This window comes from Postia placenta, assembly GCF_002117355.1.
Source record: "Postia placenta MAD-698-R-SB12 unplaced genomic scaffold POSPLAscaffold_11, whole genome shotgun sequence".
NCBI classification, from domain to species: Eukaryota; Fungi; Basidiomycota; class Agaricomycetes; order Polyporales; family Adustoporiaceae; genus Rhodonia; species Rhodonia placenta.
This window is the reverse complement of record NW_020169842.1, coordinates 467,784-487,935: the sequence shown is the minus strand read 5'-3', so window position 1 is coordinate 487,935 and position 20,152 is coordinate 467,784. Positions and strand designations below refer to the sequence as shown.

The 20,152-nt window shown below is 53.7% G+C and overlaps 6 protein-coding genes across 6 annotated transcripts; 4 read left to right on the top strand and 2 right to left on the bottom strand.

The window, feature by feature from the left end:
- Positions 1-1,321: 1,321 nt before the first annotated feature.
- POSPLADRAFT_1148864 (hypothetical protein) lies at positions 1,322-1,870 on the top strand (the record flags this gene model as incomplete). Its single annotated transcript, XM_024486233.1, has 3 exons — positions 1,322-1,604; positions 1,661-1,766; positions 1,822-1,870. The coding sequence occupies 3 exons, from the start codon at positions 1,322-1,324 to the stop codon at positions 1,868-1,870; spliced, it is 438 nt and encodes a 145-aa protein (XP_024336557.1).
- A 2,077-nt stretch (positions 1,871-3,947) lies between these two features.
- POSPLADRAFT_1149335 (hypothetical protein) lies at positions 3,948-5,954 on the top strand (the record flags this gene model as incomplete). Its single annotated transcript, XM_024486290.1, has 7 exons — positions 3,948-4,013; positions 4,067-4,099; positions 4,151-4,199; positions 4,245-4,444; positions 4,503-4,794; positions 4,858-5,346; positions 5,404-5,954. The coding sequence occupies 7 exons, from the start codon at positions 3,948-3,950 to the stop codon at positions 5,952-5,954; spliced, it is 1,680 nt and encodes a 559-aa protein (XP_024336556.1).
- A 1,290-nt stretch (positions 5,955-7,244) lies between these two features.
- Positions 7,245-9,387, bottom strand: POSPLADRAFT_1149032 (hypothetical protein; the record flags this gene model as incomplete). Its single annotated transcript, XM_024486251.1, has 10 exons — positions 7,245-7,610; positions 7,669-7,837; positions 7,927-8,030; positions 8,094-8,316; positions 8,399-8,416; positions 8,451-8,524; positions 8,593-8,661; positions 8,834-9,043; positions 9,160-9,282; positions 9,337-9,387. The coding sequence occupies 10 exons, from the start codon at positions 9,385-9,387 to the stop codon at positions 7,245-7,247; spliced, it is 1,407 nt and encodes a 468-aa protein (XP_024336555.1).
- A 608-nt stretch (positions 9,388-9,995) lies between these two features.
- Positions 9,996-10,280, bottom strand: POSPLADRAFT_1149517 (hypothetical protein; the record flags this gene model as incomplete). Its single annotated transcript, XM_024486314.1, has 2 exons — positions 9,996-10,135; positions 10,208-10,280. Coding segments are annotated over 2 exons (213 nt in total), but the record flags the coding sequence as incomplete, so codon positions are not given.
- A 3,192-nt stretch (positions 10,281-13,472) lies between these two features.
- Positions 13,473-13,769, top strand: POSPLADRAFT_1048238 (hypothetical protein; the record flags this gene model as incomplete). Its single annotated transcript, XM_024479471.1, has 1 exon — positions 13,473-13,769. The coding sequence occupies one exon, from the start codon at positions 13,473-13,475 to the stop codon at positions 13,767-13,769; it is 297 nt and encodes a 98-aa protein (XP_024336553.1).
- Positions 13,770-14,961: 1,192 nt separating this feature from the next.
- POSPLADRAFT_1183445 (hypothetical protein) lies at positions 14,962-20,079 on the top strand (the record flags this gene model as incomplete). Its single annotated transcript, XM_024489006.1, has 9 exons — positions 14,962-15,679; positions 15,729-15,964; positions 16,013-17,053; positions 17,114-17,151; positions 17,196-17,780; positions 17,831-18,278; positions 18,329-19,154; positions 19,248-19,722; positions 19,767-20,079. 9 exons carry the CDS (start codon positions 14,962-14,964, stop codon positions 20,077-20,079), a joined length of 4,680 nt encoding a protein of 1,559 aa, XP_024336552.1.
- Positions 20,080-20,152: the final 73 nt, after the last annotated feature.

The following is a 20,152-nucleotide window of genomic DNA, read 5'->3' as shown; positions in this document are numbered from 1 at the left end:
GTGTCAGATTTACAGTTCGTTCGTCCCTGCTGATATCGGCATGACGATTTTGACGTACAATGCAAATTGAGAGTCATGTTTCAGTACAGACGGCGCTCCCCCTTTGCAGGATAGCTGATGACAACGCAGACGCTGATGTCGCCGGTAGGCACCCTAGCTGTTACACTCACTGTTGCCATGTCCGAGATTGATCCGCTTGTATCAGGGGCTGCGTCTCGCTGGACATGATCGCATGATCGAGCTGGATACAGAAAGACAAATATAGCAAGTCGCGCTGGGCAGTTTGAATGTCATTGAATCATGCGCGCGGAGCGTTCGCGTTGCTTGTCGAAACATGATGCACGAATTTCGCTTCAAACTGGACTCGGCGCACCCTATTATGTCATTAGCCAGTTATGTTCTAGAGCCGTGGGTCCCTTTCAGCCGACATCAGGGAAAGCCTTTCGACAGAAGTACGCCTACCGAGAATCTAGCCTTCTGGGGGATGCCCTGAACTATGTGATGTAGGTGTCATCCATGGAGGGTCATTACATAGAGCACGCGGCCTCGAGTATGTGCTCGAAGCGGTATCCAGGACGGAACGCTGCACGCAAGGAAAGCCAAACTTTGGCCCTTATACTCAGCAACGGACAAGTGCTGAGCGCCGGCTTCTGGCTAACAAATACAAACCATTCGAACATGTGAGGAACAATGCTCGTTGCATGGCTGCTACATACTTCTGGAATACCACCATTGTGTCCGTCTGGATCCGTTCGGGGTCTGCGTGCATGACCTTTCAAATTGCTAGTGATGAAAGCATACCACGGTCATGACTTGATAGGTGTCCCTATGACTGCGGAACATCGGGGTTTTGCATTTCGGGTGTATTGTTTGAGCCATTCGTTGCCAGTTTATTGGAACCCGGTTGAACAGAGTCCGAGCTCGTGACTAAACAAAATGCTCTTGCGGCTCAGGATGACACGCGTGATGCAACTACTTGCACGCGCGAGTGCGTGACCGCGTTTAGACGCGTCTTGCATGTGATATTCCGAGAGCGATGCGCGTCTACCATCATCTTCCCCGAACGCGATGCTGGTAGCTCCCGCCACTGCAATCTCGTACTCCGCAGATACACTATCATTTCATTCCTTGTAGAATGAGCCGGACGAGCTTTGCATCTGTATGCAAGGAGAAGAACGTGCTGCGGCCGGCCGAGCGTTTACCAGCCCGTACCGGAACGTGGCGTGCACCGCATTCGCTCACAGGAGTGCGACCCTAGGACGCCCGTCGGTGTGATGCCGGTGCTTGCCCCCTCTCCGTCCGACACTCATCTATACTCGCCATGATCGACGTCAAAGCCTTAGAACTGGGGGCTGTGGAGCACCAACCACCGCCAGCATACACGGCCATAGACGAAGCCCAGGACGACGTGCCACTACAACAGATTCAAAATGTAGTCCATGCGCCTCCCACGCAGGCACCTACGCCTCAAGCAAGCTCGGGGCCTTCGCGACCGCCCGCGCAACCAGCTAGCACGAGGGGCGCGTCTGGTCTGCAACAACAGCAACCGCAGGCCACGCGAGGGATGAGTGAAGCCGAGTTGGGTCGGCAGTATCAACAGCAGCGTGAGTCGTCGTAAGATCCTCCGCGTACCGCACCTCCAACCGCTTTATACCTGCAGTATATGCCCGTTGCGCCAGGGGCGATCATGAAGTCGAGACAAAGCATGGCGCTATGGGCATCATCTGTGCTGTCTTTCTGTTTCCGATTGGCTTGCTATGTCTATTGTGCGTATGGCTCTTCGAATTTGACTGCGCTTATTCGTCTTACGCGTCTCTGCAGCATGGATGTCAAGCGGAAATGTACACGATGTGGCATAGAGCTAGAATGATACTCAGATACAGACATCCTTCTCCGCTTACGGACGACCTATCGATGCATCTCAGTGCGTATCGGTCATGGCAGGCTACTTAGCTATCTTATGATATAACGGATTACTTCACGCTCACCTACTGTTCTCATATTTAAATTAGCTCCATGTATTCTCGGGACTCTTCATCATCCTTCACAGGCATTGTTTCTCCTGGCCGCTGACTGTATTCCATCTGTGACTACTGAGGTTATCTACAGTAATCTCTGCAATGTCCAGAGACCCAGATCTAGATGTCAGCCGTCCACCGCTGCAAGTCGACTGACTTGGATCGTTCCACTCTGTCAAACCCGGACCAATCTGTGATGAACTGTCTACGACTGGCGTGCCGTGATGCTCGTAACGTCATGTACGGAGGTTCCTACATATGGGCTGACCAAGGTATAAGTCAAATTGTCTTGACTCGCCACGCGTTCCAAGACCAGATTACCTTCGGCGTCCGGTACATAGGGGACGCACTTCCCGGTGGGAGGACCTGAAGGAATTCTGTCACGAAGACCCTGTATTGCCTATAAGCAATGTGCTACTCACGCGTACGAGCGGAGGCCGGTATGTAGCTGGATGTCTTGGCGGCCTACAATGTCAGTGCGTGTCGTCCACATCTCTTTCGTGACCATGAAGCAGATCAAGCGATGCATTCTCGCCTACTAGTCATGCGCCGGGCCCCTCGTGATGTCCGCGTCGCATTCACTAGTTTTATCCACAGCGCCCTCCGTACGAGCTTCTAGCGACCTCCGTTACAGGCCTTACGGCATAGATCGTGGAACACTACAACGCTTGTCGCCAAAGCAGGGTCAGGTGAGTGAATACTGAGACAGGCTATTGGCAATGTCCTGAGAAGTAGTTGTCCGAATGCGGCCTCGTGTACTCCGTCGTATTGCTCTTGTACTACCGCGGTTCCGCGTGAGGTACATGCTTGATACGTCGCTCACTGCCCTGTAGCGCTCACCGCGGTCTTTTCAAAAAGTTTAACCAGTTGAGGCATTTAGACGACCATGCCTGACGCGCACTGCAAGCCGATAGGGTCGTGTCTGCGGTCCGGGATGTCGCTTCTGTCAATGAGGTGGATATGCTCAATCGCGTGTTATGCTTCCCCGGCGTTCCCAGAGCTGACAGGCGACCATAATGCGAATGGGCACAGTGGCTCGCTTCGCTGAGAATAGTGCGCCATAGGAGGGCTACATGAAGCAATGTGCGCGAACGATTTACCCATTATGTCGCCGAGGATACCGCTATTCAGCATGGGGCCTGAAAATTTGCGCATCGAGTCTTATCCTGGTCGATGTTCCCATTTTTGCAGGAAAGTTGATTAAGACGCTCGGATCGTTTTCATTTGCGTCGTGGCCTAGTACACAAGTATAAGTGCCGAAATCTAGCTACCTGTAGCCTTTCCTGTGCCTGGAGTGTAACTTTGCAAGGCACAACTCATTTACGAGCACAGAATACAATAACTAGAACGATGATCATAGACGCGTAGCTTTGGAACCGAGTTTCGGCTGCGGGGAGGAGGCGTTGAGTACAGGTGCCGGGAAGCCGCACGTTGTAGATCCTCGGGGTCGCGTGCCGGGCTACCTTTCCCAGGGTCGCGTCCTGCTCTACACCACCTCCGCAGGCTGACCGGACGTCCGTGCGACATAAGAACGGCGTCCTGCAGGTGCCTAAGTTCCATGCATACTCTCTGCTATCTACCTTTCGTTGTCGCCGTTCGAGACAGCGTCGGAAAGAGGAACAGTACAGTCAGCCGGCATTGTGGAGCGTCGTCCGTCGGCTAGACCAGATCGTCTCGGCATTGGCGGTTGAGCGGGAGTCGAGCACTTCTCTACACTTCGGACCTCTTCCGCTACGACCATACGCCCATTAACGACTTGTCAACGCTGTAACGACCGCGCATCGGTATCACGAAGTCTATAGAGCCTGCTCGCGGTCCAACAACCTGAGAAACGAGCCTAGAGTCTGGTTGTCATCATGGTATTCCATATGGTGCGCATATACCGACGACCCCGGTCTCTCGATCGTGAAGCAGAATACTCATCGATGTATGCGCCAGTTCGCGGTGTCCACGCCTCATATCATCTATGCCGCCCTGGGCGGGTTTGTGGTCTTTGTAGGTGATCGACGGCGCCATCGTCCCTATCGTTGCTGAGTATGTGCACGCAGTTCGGCATGTTCTCGCTATTCATTCGGGAGAAGGTATGTGGTATTTGGTCTAGCGACAGGGTGGGCGGGTAACCAGGGAAACAGCTTTACATTGGAGAAGCATGCTGGGCATTCTTGTTCGGTGTAGTCATTGGTGCGTCTTTGCGATAACATGACTACCTGTCCACGCTAATCTTAGTAGGTCCCTATGGTGCAAACATCTTCAACCCGCGCGACTGGGGCGGAGGCAACACTGACACCACGAATACTATTGTGCTTGAGTTCACTCGAGTAGTCCTCGCCATCGGTGTCTTCGCGATAGGCGTCGAACTACCCAAGGCCTATATGGCCCGCCATTGGAAGAGCCTGTTCTTCCTTCTCTTCCCTGTCATGACATGGGTGCGTCTTTGGCTTTCCATAGACGCGGCAGGGATTGCCTCTAATCACACCATCGCAGGGCTGGTTTGTGTCAGCTGGCCTCATTTACGCCTTCATCCCTGGACTCAACTTCCTCTCATCGTTAGCAGTTGCAGCATGTCTTACCCCAACCGATCCCATTCTTGCCGCGGCAGTCGTGGGCGGTAAATATGCAGACAAGCACGTGCCCGCGCACTTGCGACATTTACTCTTCGCGGAGAGCGGCTGCAACGATGGTGCTGCCTTTCCTTTCCTGTACATCGCTCTCTACCTCACCATCGACAAATCGACTGGGAGAGCTATTTCCAATTGGTTCATCTTTCTGTGGCTATGTGAGTGCCTGCGCTGCGTTTGTGGCTTTTCTTTCAACAAGTAGTCATGCTCTTGGTCTCCAGATCAGGTCATTCTGGGCATAGTGTTCGGTGCTATCATCGGGTTCGGCTTCCGGCACCTCATGAAGTTTTGTGAACGGAAAGACCTGGTTGACAGGCAATCCTACGTCGCACAATATGTCTCGCTTGCCATGCTCACCATCGGCGCCAACACGCTACTTGGATCAGACGATTTGCTCGCCGCCTTCTCATGCGGCACCGCGTTCGCGTGGGACGGGTTCTTTAACAAGCAGACTGAACAGTCGGTGTTCTCGTCTGTGATCGATCTTCTATTCAACATCGCTGCATTTGTCTTCGTCGGTGCTTGGATGCCTTTCGGAGACTTCTCCGATTCGGCGCTGACGCTCAGCGTGTGGAGGCTGATTGTTATAGCCGTCTTGGTAATACTACTAAGAAGATTGCCCGTCATGATTGCGCTATTCAAGTGGATACCGGATGTTAAGACACTGCGAGAAGCGTTCTTCAGTGGTCACTTTGGACCTATGGGAATCGGTACGTGTGCATGTATGCGCATAATTGGATTGTCCTGGAATAGCTCAAATCATTTAGGTGCTATCTTCATATCGACTCTTGCTGCACAGCAACTAGAACGACCGCAGGATCCTCCTGCGAACCAGGAACAGCTCCTTGCCGCGTCTATTCAGCCTATCGTCGCCTTTATGGTACTTTGCTCCATCGCTATTCACGGCTTATCCATCCCCTTCTTCTCGCTCGGAAGACGTGTGCACTCAGTTTCCCGTACCTGGTCACGTCATGATACTTTTGGCACATTCTCAGGAAGACAACTCCCCGAATGGACGACGCATACCAGGCGTGTCATCCCTGGAGAGGATATCGTCATTAATCGTGATAGGGCGATGGAGGAAGGTGCTTTGGCACCGGATGAGAAACGCGCACAGTCCGAACGCACGGATGGTAGTATGACACCGGACAAAGAAGGCACCTCATCTCAGTCGCAGGATGAGGCGACGAGACCTGATGGTACTGATATGCGCGATGAGAATCCGCCTGACGGGGATGAGACCCTTCAAGAATGGCAGGAAGGACCGGATCGAGTTGTCGAAAGACGTCGCGGCCCTGGGGAAGAGGTGAGTTTGTGAAGGCTACTCTAGCAAAATACTCACGCTGAGCTGACAACCCTCTCTCAGGTGGAGGTAGAAGTACAAGAAAATTACTTCGGCCCAGGAGAGACGACAACGGACACGATACGCATGACCGAAGACGCCGCTAGCAATGCCGTACACGATATACGAAATAAAGTGCGGGATGCACCACATGACATAGGGTCGATCCTACAACATACAGAAGAGAACGTACAACATGGAGCCGAAGAAGTAGGAACGAAGGCAAGAGAGTTCGAGCGCATAGCGCAACACAAAGCCCACGAAATGATGGGCACACCACAACCAGAGCAAGAAGAACCGGAGGGCGATAATGGGGAAGAAGAAGAGGGTTGGATGTCGGATGCTAGCGATGGCGAACCGCGAGCTTCGACATCGACCGCAGGAGCAAGAACGAAAACCTCCAAGCGATCTTCGAGATCGCCCCCGCAGCGACCGTCACAGAACACATCGCGCCGGAAGTCCTTCCGTCGGCGATTGCTAGGCTCTCGTGGCCGCTCACACAGTGACGAGGTGCTCCCGGTGCAACATCCCGAGCAGCGTCATCATACAGATGACTACGGCTACGACGCCGGCACCGAGTCACCCGACGACCGGCCAAGGCGACTAGCGCACCGAGACAGTGCTGCTACGATGCCATCCAGCATACGCTTGCGGCCACAGCATGCGCGCATCGACTCCCTCCGTTCTATAGGATCGCGCAGCCGTCGTGACGCGTCGCCTGCGCGGTCTGTGCGGTTCGCAGATGAGCAAAATGGGCACAGCACACCGAGATTCCCGCTTTCCCTATCATCTCCAGTCACTCCAGGCACATCTGTACCCGCCAGCGAGGCTCCATCGGAGGCGGAGGACGATTCTCCCCGTAACCAGGTCAGGTTCTCGCTACCCGATCTTTCTGAGAGGCGATGAAGCCGATGCTCTGACTGAGTCATTTGAAGAACAATTTTGGATACGCGGCACATTGCTAGATTGTATAGATGGGTAGTGGGCTGCACTCTGGACATGCCCAGGTGCAACAGTCTGAGAAGTGTATGGACTGATTAATGGAGTCAAAATGGAGCCTACTTGTATCGCGTACGTAGCCTTGTTGTCGTTGTCCTTTTCCCTTATTCCTTTTTCTCCGCATCATACTCATCTTACATGCAGTGTATCTCATAGCATCTATCTCCTCATGACATCCATTCGCAATCGAGAATTGATTACTTTCTAAATCTCTACAAGGGGCTTATTGATTTTCCTCGACGACAAGTCCCCAACATCGGACGTCATCTAAGCGGATTTTGCGAAGCATGCACCCACAGCATTCACCAGATATCCGATCACCCCGAGGCACAAGCTCAGGCAGGTTCCAACAATTAGCCTCAGCCCTGTGCCCTCGAAGACGTCAAAGAGTAACACCGCGAGCTGCGTCTCATGGCGTACTGTATGATCCGCATCGAGGATTTCGAACGGCATCCGCACCTCGCACGTCATGCCATTTGTGGCCCCTGTGCTGCTCTCATTCATAATGACAGAGGCTGCCCGGAGCCCGGAGGTGAAGCCGTCCTCATGGAATCCATATTTCGTCCAGGCGCCGACGAAGGAGATCCCCCGCTTGTTCTGGATCGTGGACAGCTCCTGCTGTGCACGGACAGCCTGCAAAGAAAAAGCATTGGACGGCCGGATGAAACGGCGCATACAGCTCGAGGCTCACCTTGATACCCAGCACAGGATGGTCATACTCATATCGGCCCCCTAAAGTCTCCGGATCGGGGTCGAAAGGCGGGTTGAGTGTGACGAGCACAGGTCCATAGATTTCCTCTGAGATATGTTGCAGCTCGTTCATCCAGTCTGTGAAAGGTAAGTATTGGTAAGCGCGGGGGCTCGCAGCGCGTGTGCATGTTCGACGCACACGTCCTGGCAACGAGCTCAGGTCAACTGACAGACAACGAGGACAACGCGAGATGCTTACAGAGAGACTTGGTCAACATTGGCTTTGGCATTCCCAGATTTGTCGACAGTGGATCTCGTCAGGTAGTTCCAGCAAGACCATGCGACGCGCCGCTTCGGCATCAACTGCAAAGACAAGAAGGTGTAGGTTACTCTTGGGGTAACACCAAGGAAGGGAAGGCAACGCACTCGCTTGTCGCAATGCAGCACAGCTGCGTTCTTGTTCCACTCGAATTCTCCGAGGATCCGTTCCTCGTCTGCAGTCGCGCCTCCGCCTGCTCGCAGTATCGAAAGAGCCGCATCACTATGAGATGCCACGATGACGCGGTCATAGTAGATACGCTCTCCCAAGGCGGTGACGAGCTCAACGCCGTGACCACCAGGATTGTCAAGGGCGGGAACAGATGTGATGCTTTGCACGGCTGAGGATAAGTGGAGCTGAGATGGAGGAAGTGTCGACAGGATCTTCTGGACGTAGATACGGCTACACGCACATGCAACCCCGCTCTAAGCTACAGATATAAGGTAAACATCAGGATGACGAACCTGCCGCCACGCAGGGTAAGCCAGGATGGTTTCCCGAAGATTTGTAGAAGATGGTGGTTGTACATAAACTGGATCTATGTAGGGCATAAGCATTCTGTCCAAAGGGGCGTATGTTCCCATACCAAAGATGTTGGATACTCACGAGCGTCCTAGCAGGAAAGTCCAGGGTGCACTTGTCTGGCGGGGTACTCCAGATAGCTGCCGTCATAGGCTGTAGATATTATTGCAAGCACTGATGTCATTAGCAAAATGCTCCCTACCACGAGGTAATTGTCCCTGAAAGAAGTAGAATATCCCTCTTTGCTCAAATACTCTCCGATTGAAACTTCAGACATTGGCCCATATTTTTGGAACAGCCGTCTTGCAGAGACATTGAAACGCACAATGTCGTAGAGCATCCGCCACATGTCGAGATCGAGCAGACGCTTAGGTTGGCAGAAAACGCTACTTAAGTTGTTTCCTGCCCATTCGAAAGCACCGCCGTCGCGGGAGACGGAGAAGGTCATGTCTGTCGCGCATATATGCTGGCGCAGGTCTGGATATAGGTTCAAAAAGCGTAGGAAGTTGGGATACGTGCTGGGATTGAAAACGATCTGTCACCATGAGACATAATGTCAGCCTTGAGATGTGGAAAATACGCATACGGAAACGTACGAAACCTCTGCATTAATAATGTCAATATAGCAATCGACAGCATGTGATGCAGCACGTACGTGTCAACTTCTACAGGTTCTCTGCCTGACTGAGAGAAGGTGACGGTATTGGCATGTCCACCAGGGCGACAGTCCGCCTCATATAAGTGCACTTCATGGTCACTGTATTCGTTCAGTAGCTGAGGCCCAGGAATTTAGCTCTAACGTCTCATCCGGCTTGCACATATACCCACCCATGTAGCTGCGAGGCCGGACACGCCAGATCCAACTACAGCGACCTTCATTGCGGCCGAGGATTCAACGGCTCGATAGGCAGCCGAAGCAAGTGGTCGAAAATGGGAACGAGTGGGACTATTGAGGACCTCGTATCCAAGGTAAGAGCGTAGGGAAGAAGATGACGTCCGACAGAATCATCGGCTCATCATCTATACTAGGAAACGCTCGCATCAAATCGAGAGGCTGTCAATGCGTTCTGTAGAAGAAGCCTCCGAGTTCTCTCATGCCCGTCTCCATAACAGTAATCATTCCGTGTAACAAAGACAACATATCACGCTAGCTTGCAATATAATCTTTAAGATGCCTTGACATCTACTTGTGGCTGCGATTCAGATTTGTGCTGAAGGCTGTCAGGTATATCTTGTGGTGGCGCAGGTTCGGGTTTATCTTGTGGTGGCACAGGTTTGGGCGCATCTTGTGGTGGTGCAGTTTTGGGTGCATCTTGCGGCAGCGCAAGCTTACGCACATCTTGCGAGGTTCGCGTTGTCATGCCATTTTGTACCGAAGCAGGCTGTTGAGAAACGATTGGCTGGTGACGACGACCTTCTAGGAACCCAAGCTCAACAGCAGGCTCTCGTCTATTTGGAGGTTTAGCTCCGCTTGGGCAATGATGACGCTAGTATACGCACCCTCCGGGGACAATTGGTGCCCTCCACTCACAGGTTGAACACACCCAATAGCGCTCAGAGCGCAGGGAAATAGTCGGTATGAAGAAGCACATGACCCATCGCTCTGCGGTTGCAGAAGACACAGCCGCTGTTTAGAATACGATCCGGTCAGTCCTTCATCCACTAAAAAATGGTATTGGCCAAGAGTGGGAAGTCTCACGATCATGACAAGTAGGACAGATCCTCTGAATACTTTCGCCATCAGCCTTGAGCCTTGAAGGACATCCAACTAGACACTAGGTTCGGCAAACCGACGAATGAGTCGCAGGGGAGCATACGTACATGCCATTGGCATACACTCGGCCAAGACAGCGCACCCGGCACAACATAACCCAATCGAGTCGCATAGGAAACAGCAGTCCATGATGTATGACTAGATCGGAACGTGGGTTTCGACAGAGACGAGGATGCTGCCTCGGTGAGAATGTAGCGTGATATATACCTAAACTTGAAACGAGACGGAGAGCAAGACCGACGTGGGCGAGTCGTCCTCGGACACTATGGCAACAGACGGAGAATAAGGAACAGCTTATATACCGTCCGACCCCGCGAGCAGTGAGAGAACCGAACATATCGGGCGCTTCTGCACAGCATCCTTGTCAGTTTGACATGAGTACTACCGTAAGACTCACATAGACGCCTGACCGCTCCGTGAAAGTCTGAGACCACGATGCAGGCTTATCAATGGGCAACTCGTCTGGATTGTCAGTGAGAATTAAGAATTTTAAAACTACACTTTGATTGTCATGGAGAATATGGGATTGATTATGGAGCTTGAATACAGCCGAAAAGCTATACATGGAAGCGCAAGAAGCAGCAGTCAATCAAACACGCCTCGTCCATGATTCATACGTCGTAGCGCTGACAGCTCACAGAGACCATCAAATGATCCAAAAAATGCCGGAGATGCAGCTCGAAAACACGTCTGATGTTGTTTACGACGGCACTACCCCCTGAGTAGTTCGGGGGGAAAGTCGCACGCGTCACGAAACAAGCAGAGACAACGGTGGACATCTGTGATAGTACTCCTCCTACACTTGCATCGTGGAGAGCTGATAAGGCGTGTTTCTTCAACGGAGTAGAGTGATCCGAGGTATCAGCTAGTTTTCAAAGACCCAGCCCGAGCACTGCACACAAGTGCTCACGGCAGTCACACAGCGCCTGACAGCGGCATCCACCCACGAGGGTTCATGCTAGACTGACTGCCATGGACGCGATAGTTGTTATTCTTCCTGTGGTGTCAGAACGCAGGCGAGATTATATACGGAGACTGATACATCTGGATGCTCCACACCGGGTGTGGGTCACACCTTCAGCCTCCAAGAAGCGCACGCGAAGTGCACACGCAAGATGCGAGAGACCTGAGTTCACACATCACGCACCAAGCCTATCCCCCTTCGCTCCTGAGCCTCTCGGGCGCCAGTCCCTCCATTGTGCATGGCCATCGGGGTGTCACTGAGACGGATGGCGGTAAAGAATGCTCTCTGAGTTTGAGGAGCGCCGCAGGGCTGTGAAGGCTTGGATCTCTGGATCCAGCGGTGAAGGGATGCCAACGCCAGACGCTACTTCCTCGCGCGAGTGGAAGCACAGAGGCATCCTGGATGTAGCGAGGTCGCAACCTTCGGGCTGCATCGACGTAACGGCCATGTAAAGCAGCGAAGAAGCAGCAGCCATTGCCCTATTTGAATCAAACTGTCAGATCCGCCCTGAGGTGACGAAACCATGCCAAAGCATCGACGACACGCACCTGCCATGACTAGAAATTGCGGGTTTGGCAGGCTACATTGGCAGAAAGATTGCAAAGCTCTCGAAGAGCGCAGCGCGGGAAAAATTTGCAACATATCAGATGCAGGTCGAAAGCATGTCTGAGAGTATACACGTTCGACAACAAGTTACCCCATGACTGGAGCAACAATATGCGAGCCACGACCGAAGCGAAAGGGCGAGTACGAATCATTGTGCTCCGCCATTCCCTGTCGCGCTCACATTCATGGCCCAACGGAAACCATGAGCCTCCACGCCCAGAGTTACAAGCTGACTGCACCGCCTACGCACCCCACAGCTTATATAGTCATACACCTCTCTATGACGCTTGCTGGCAGGTATCCACATGCACCCTCGCAGGTTGCAGGCACAGATGGCCTGAGCCAGTGCAAGAAATCAAGTATAGTGCCAGACTATATGCCTTATGGACACGAACTTGGTGACAGTCTACGCATGCAGCACAGGGCAAGCCCATGGCAGCGTTGCAAATGCGCGTTGCATATACAACACGCTGTGAGATGCGATAGGTCGGCACGCACCATACGTTTCTGCCCATCATCCCGCACTCCTGGGCCAAAATGCTGCCCACCCCTCGATATCATCAGGGTATCCGAAGACAACTAGGTAGCAACCGATCGGCTGTATGGTTTTCAGGAGCGCCGCTGAGCCTTAACGGCTTGATCTCAAGGATCCAACGGTAGGGAATGAGTGGAAAGCCAGACAAGTGACTCGCGTGTGTGGACATGTGGAAATGTCTCGTACGGTGCGAGTATCGCGGCCTTCGACCTGCATCGTAGTGGTAGGGAGCAAAGTCTCGTTGCCGAGTAGCAGTGTTCAACGTGGGCTTTGTTTGCGTCAAGTTTGCGCAAGCGTGGCTGGACATGTAGCGCTGGATGCATGATTGCGATAGGTGTGCACCACGAGGTACCGCGCCTTCCAACTTCCAAGTGCGACTGTTATAACTGTAGTTTTTACATAGAAGTATGTCTTCCAAGTACTTATGACGACATTAGATTACCACGGAAGATTACCGTAATACGTAGCTCAATGCCTACACAGCAACGCGAATATCAGCACCCTCGTACATCAAACTCGACGAAAATAGTTGCACTATGCCGGGAGAAAGCTGAGTGTTACTCACAAATACCAAAGGAAAGACGAAGACACTGTACCTCCTGCAGAGTACATCCGAACCTTGAAATCATGGTGCTTCAAGTAGCTGTCGGGGCCCTGCCGTCGCTGATGGGACATGATGAAGGATATCATCAGCAGTCAGACAGGGCGACCAGCAATTTGGAAATGGACACACATGTATTTAGTTGGGGCCTCCCAGTAGCCGACAGCCGCAATATGGATGGCAACGATCCATTTCAGGGCTCTACCCCACGCTGGCAGCTCGCGAGGAGCGCGGTGTCCAAAAATTGGCAAGACGATGTGGCCGGAGAGTATGTCTGTCAAATGGTGTGCACGACACCACTCCCGACGAGTCTGGGAGGTCGCACAAGTCGCGATTCAGGCTGGAAGTCCTAGATATCATCCATAACAATGCTCCTCCTACATTCGTATCATGGAGAGCCAAAGGACACTATTGCTCATGAGTCAGGGGGCGATCAGCTAGTATCAACTCGTGTATCATGCACGAGTACCTGTAGTTCTTAGTCATGGACCGGACCCCTGCTAACAGCCCTAGAGGGATGATGGCAGGGGCCCGGTCCAGGACGACATGCTACACATATCAGTCACTTCTTCGTGATAACACACGAGTAGACACGATATCCAGCCCCAGAGGTATCATGGCTCAAGTCACAACACACCCTATGGCTCACCAAGAAGCATGCATACACAAGGTGCACACGCGAGATGCGATAGAGTTGATATCTGGATGGAATATCCAGGCCTATGCGCTCCTACTCCTAGCAGCTGAGGTCTTGACCACCCCTCTGGAATCGTCGGGGTAGCCGTGACTAACCGCAGTACAAGTCCGGGCGCTGGACTTGAGGAGCACTGCTGAGCTTGTGATAGCTCGGATCTCTCGACCTAGCAGTAAGGGAGCGGAGGAACAGACAATCTTCCTCGCGGAAATAGGGACACTAACGTGTCCTGTCCGTGGCGAGTATCGCGACCTTCAGGCCGCATCATAGTGGTGGAAGGAGGAAAGATTGCTGCGCGATAGAAGCTAATAATCTCAAGTTTGTTTGCAACTGTGTGGCTGCGAACGTTCTCGGCGACAACCTTGTGCTGGAAATGCACGGCAAACTCGCGGCCGTCCATAAAAGATATCACGATACTACTCACCAATCACGCCATGCCATCCCGTGGCGCTCTCAAGCACCGTAGCGAAGGGAAGAATGCGGCACGCAGTGACGGTTATTGCAAAGCATTATGGTAAGCAGAGGAGCCAACGCGAACTTTATTACAATGGCGCTATGCTGCGACAGCGCACGCGGTTAAACACAACATCATTTCAGCCTTATATATTAGCCATACGAGACTAGGCATGGGTGTAATTTGGTACAAGCCAGATGAGAATGCAGATCACGGAAGTCCCGAAAAGTGTTCGATGCACCACCGTCTAGAATGCCAGCCGCCGAAGACTCACAGGGCACATGGCAATAACGCATTTCGCAGCGACATTTGCAAAGAGAAATTTGGCGAATTCGCGCATGATAGACCGCCGGTCGCATTGCGAAGTATACAGGGTCTGGTACCTCACATCAGAGGTGCCAATATCGGGAAAAAAAAGGCACACTGCGAGCTGGCCTGCACGCCCGAGCGCAGACAAGTAGAAAGGAGGTGAGCTAGCCGCAATGGATAATTTGTTCGGGCACGAAGTAAGCTGTGTCTGCATGATAACCCAGAAGTTGCTTGTCAACGTTGAGGCCTTGAGACTCAGGCGCGGTCACGGGTTGCCAAACAACGCGTAAACAAATAATCGACGCGTCGTTGCGCATAAACGCGTCAACTTGTACAAACAAAACGACTGCCTGTGGCCGCGACTTTCCGAATGCCCATTTCACTGTCTCCCTCATTCGTCACAACTAGGCCTTGTTATTCGCGTCGTGGCTTAGCGCCTGCCATTAGAGTCTGAGGGAGGCTTCCTGTCCGCAGATAGTGCTCTTTTGACGCGTTTGACGCGACGTACATCTCAACATGAGCCTCCCGACTCCGCCTAACACATCTCACAGAGACAAGGAAAACCGTTCTGCACGGTTCTCGACTGGCTCACGGGTTGCATGGGCGGAACATGACCAATATCACACCATTCCTTCCGGTCCTCAGACTCCTCCTGCTGGTTCGTCTATCAAGGCGAGCGCTAATAAGGCACCTCCTGCGAAGTCTATCCTGAAGCCGTCACCACTTTGCGATCTCCCGTTTGGGCATGAAGACAAGAAGGAGACAACGCCTGAACCCTCGGACCCGCTAGCGGATCTACACTATCTCGAGACTCCAGTGTCGAGGATCGTGGCGACAGACGCGTCGCTGCGGGACCTCATCGAGGCGTATTCCATACTCACGGCGCGTATTAGGGCATGCGTTCCCGGAGAGACAGATGCCGACGCGTCATGGCCCCTGTTTCAGCCTTTAAGACAACATCGGGACGCCCTTGTCGATGCGTGGGTCAGGGATCTGGGTCGCGTCTTCGTAGAGCAAGTTCGTATAACACCGGATACGGAGATTCCGCAGCCTCCTACGCCACCAGATGAGGAGAGGGTTTTGCTACCGTCGCCGCTAAAGAGCCCAAGAAAGAAGGTTGGCATGTCGGGGGAGCAGGTCAAGAATGCTCGCGACCTTTGCATTGTTTGTCACGCGGTGATCAAGCTGCTCAACGTGGTGTTCACATTACCTGCTGTGTATCAAGTCTTCACAGGTACAGTGTGCCAGTGTTTTCTCATGGCACGTCGCTGACAGGGGTTTAGATGCGCAACTCAGATTCATGTTGACTCACGTGCTAGCGATTCCACTTGCGAATGAGCTTCCTACGCCAAATTCGCGCAAGACATGCGCTTTAGCGATCTGGTTGCTCCAGACCCAGCGCCTTTCTACTGAAGTCCTTGAGCCCGCAAAAGATCGCATTGCTTATGCTCTACGTCGGGGGATAGAGGGCGAGTTGGGCAAGGAGGGCAAAAAGGGTTCGGTACACGATGGTCTCAAGGTATGGATATGCTTCGACCCGCTTGCTCTTGTGCTTAAAATATCAAAGGCGATCCATGAAATGTCAACGTGGTATCCTACACTTTTCGTGCCTGCGTTCACCGAGCTGCTCCCTTCCATTCTCTCCAATCTCCTCGCGCCAACCGTTGTCCTACGATCACAAGCATGTCATGCACTCAGCGGTTTCGCTTTCGCGGTAGCGAGCATCCCGTCCTCCGCTATCCATACTCGCATCTCGGACTTGGTCGTCGATCACCTCACGACTTCTCCCGCTCGTACTCCCATCGGTGGTCTCTCTAGTCCAATTAAAGATCCTCCACTCATTCGCACACTGCGCACGACGTTGGGTAACACAGGACCGAGCCACCCAGCGCAGGGGCCCGTCTGGGCGTGGTGTGTCATGGCCTCTCTCATTGTCCTCATGGGGCCCGCCGTCTACACGGATGACAGAATAACTCGTGCACTGACAGCTCTGGTTTCTTTGGGTATGCGACACGAGAAGAGCTCTGTTCGAGCACTGGGATGTCTTACCTGGCGGTGCATGGTCTGGGCATACTTCCACGATCGTCTTCCGCGGCTCAATGACGGCGAAAATGTCGAGACGATGCTATACATGACTCAGAAGTACAAGCAACGCCTGAATGAAGTCTGGAAAGTTGTCCAATCTGTAGTCGACCTGGGTGCAGGCGTCAGCATGATTGGGGCGCTTTTGGCTGGTCCATCGACGGACAAGCGGAGTCTCAAGAGGGCGTTGGACGTGCTTGGCGAGATGAGTAAGAAGGGCGGTCAGACCTGCAAAGACGCACTTGAGACTGCTGTCAGTCTGGTGAGCCCGGAGCCCAGGGCTGAGTGGAATGCACGCAAGCTTCTCCCTCCCGGTTTGTTCTTTAATATGCCTGGTCTACTCACGGCCGAGTACACATCACTCCCATACACCGTCAAACCCCTTTTCGAGGAGTGCACACAGATCGAGGAGATCAGGCCGCTGACCACGGACGAACTTGCATTAGGTTGGGTCTTCAATAGCCTGATGGATGTTTGGAGAGAAGGGCTGGCGGCCCTGAAGCTGACATGGGGTTGTGAAATTCCTGTATGTTTGCACGCACCGCAATTTTTCTTGCCTCATTCTATCTAACGTGGATTTTTCCAGAGCGAGATCCTCGATGTGTGGCATGGTCTTGTCAAGGCGTCCATCGATGCCAGGGAAGGTGCGTCCTGAAACTTTTCATTAGAGTTCTCAGCTTATTGAAATTTGACTTAGGGGATGAAAAGGGAACCGTCGAATTCACTACGCGCCTGGTGGACATCTTGCGCTGCTTGCTCGAAGATTCCGAGCTTGATCTCAGTCTCGACGTAGAATATGAGGATCAAGCCCCAGCAGGCCAAGTCCGGTTCGGCCACCAGATTGTACAGGTTCCCCCACACCATCGATGGAACTTTGGGCTGAGGATCTATCTTGTCCGCGAGCTCTGGAATGTCATGAAGGGCCTCGTTCCTCAGTCTGCTCTTCACTTGTCAGGAATACAGCTTATAACCTTCCTCCTTGGACGCGAACAGACACTTCTCGATGATATCGATACCACAGACGAGATCCGATATCAGTGGAGCTCGCTGTGTGCTGAGGTCCTCTACGAATGCCCCCTCGACGAGCTGGAGAAATTCTGGCGTGGAGCGCTCCGTCCACGGTGCTCGCGGAAACACCAGATCGCTTGGAGACCGGAGATTCGTCAGGCGGTCTGGCTGACGTTCGCCGAAAGGTGGAAAGAGTGCAAAGCTACGTGGGATGCTGCGGTCATCCTCCTCGGCGTGCCGTTCAGGTGAGTACATTCCGTGGCGCTAAAGTATGTGCTCATTCGACTATCTGCAGGGAACAAAGTGCATGGGAAATAACGGGTGATGATGTGGATGCCTGGGACGCGCTTCTTCGCGATGCCATAAGCAAGGCCTTTGATTACGGTGTCGATTCCGTATCTGTCATCGACCAGGTCGCGGCAAGGATATGCTCCACCAAATCGCTGACGTTCACGTCCGCCACACGCGTCGCCGACTTGCTTTTGTCACACCTGGATTTCAACGAGGCGCGCGAGATACCAATGGACGTCCTCGGACTGACAAACGACAGCCTGCTGGCGGCTTATCCACCCGAGTCCGACGACAAGGTCACCGCGCTCTGGTTGATCAGGTCTCTTACCAGGATCATCGACGCCTGCCCGGCGGAGCTGGCACTCAACCTGTTCGAACTTGTGCAGGAGGGCCTCTCTGCATGGATCGCAGACGAGTTCGAAGCGTTCAGTGCGGAAGAATATGCACTAGACGTGAGTATTTTTTCCGTCCCGAGGTGAACCTCTCGTTGACTCTGGGTCAGATTCTGCCTGTGTATCAGACCGTCCTGCTCGGCGTGGAGTCCCTCCCGATGTCCGCCGACACGGTAGAGACTCTAGCTACTATGCTCGAATCTGGCCTCTCAGGCCGTCAAGACAAGCCGGCGGCTGCCTTGCAAGCATTCCAAGACTTTTGGCAGGCCTCCTGCGCGGACATCCGCGAGCCTGTCGGTGGCTGGTGCGAGAAAATTCAGAACTGTATGCGGGTGCTCCCTGGGAAGGAAATCCCGGACGACGTTAGCGAGTCGAACGACGCTCTTTTCGCCGAGGACGCGTGGGATGTTGAGCTGGAGGAATCGCCTGTGGCAACACCCGCCGCTGCGATCTCAGCTCTCGCACCTGTGATTAGTCTTTCTTCCGCTCTGTCTATCCGCGCACCCGTTTCTCCCTCAGCCGTCATCACACCTCCTTCCACTCCGCCTACCCGCATCTGTCTCCTGCCGTCGACTCCGCCCCGGCCGCACAAACCATCCCCACAAAGCCAAATCATTGCCATTCACGATGAGCCTGTCCGCACGCCCCTCACGCCGAATCGCTCCCCCCATACTCCGAAACGAGGCCACGCGTCCTCTGCTCGGCGCCGAAGCACAGATAACAAGGAGAATATCTCGCCGCTTCTCATGTCCGCGACCGTTGCCGAGCGTATCGCGAATCAGTCATCTGTGGCGGCTGGCTCGACTGTCCTGGGCAAGCGACGCGCACCCGAGGATGTGCCTGAGAAGGAGGCGAAGCGGGGCAGGCTCGACCTCGGCGACGCTGCTCCCCTGGCGCCCGGCGCGCAGCCCGCCGACGCGCCAGAGGATGGCGCGGGTCGCCCAGCGCGTCCGCGTGTCTCCTTTGGGGACACCACATCTCACGCGCACAAACAGACGCTTCCCAAGACGCCGCATCCCTCACGCACAGCGAACGATGACGAGGACGAGGACCCATTCGGCACGCCGTCGGGATCCGAGTCGTCATCCAGCGACCGCGAGGAGTCCACTCCTCGAGCTACGGTTTCTGTCTCGCGTCCGCGCAAGCGCAAGGGTGTTTACCTAGAGGCGGTTGAGGTGCCGATGTTCCGCGATGTCCTCCGGCGCGAGCGAGATGCGCATATGAAGTCGTTGCTGCTCGAGCGCGTGACCACGCTCTCCTCGGAGGCAGGGAGCAGCAGTCCCGCCGTGACGCCAACACGGCGCACATTGAGGCGGACACGCTCTGCGACGAAGATGCTTGGGGAGGAGGCGTTCGAGAGTCTGGAGTACTCAGAGACGCCGACGCCGAGCAAGCGGCGCAAGAGCCGGGTGGCCGAATTGCTGCAGGAGGCCAGAGCGACGCCGTCGTTGCCATCGTCTCCGCTACGCGCCGTGCGGGAAACCCAGATTGCTGGAAGTGGTGAGTTCTTTCCCCGATGTTAATTGTCGATGCAGCCCTAACTTAAAGCTCCGTTCTTATAGACGATTCAATCATGATGGTTACACCCAGAAAATCCTTGCCAGTCGAACTCTCTTCCGATGACGACCCGCAACCCGGAAACGTCAACCCTCGCGGTGTCGTGTCGCCTGCCTTGCGCCGTGTGCGCTCTAGTGAGACCGACCTTCCAAGCAGCGATGACTCAAATATGACCGCGAGTCCTTCGCGTGAGCGCGTAAAACGGCGTATTGCCCGAATGCCCAGCTCCTTCCTCAACCCATCTCCTTCAAAACTCCGTTCGCGTCTATCAGGCGGATCTTCATGGTTCAAAAGCGAGGACTGAACATCGTCACCATCATCTTGTTTTGTCGCTGGATATGTGGATTTTTACACCGCATTTGTATCGCGATACCAGA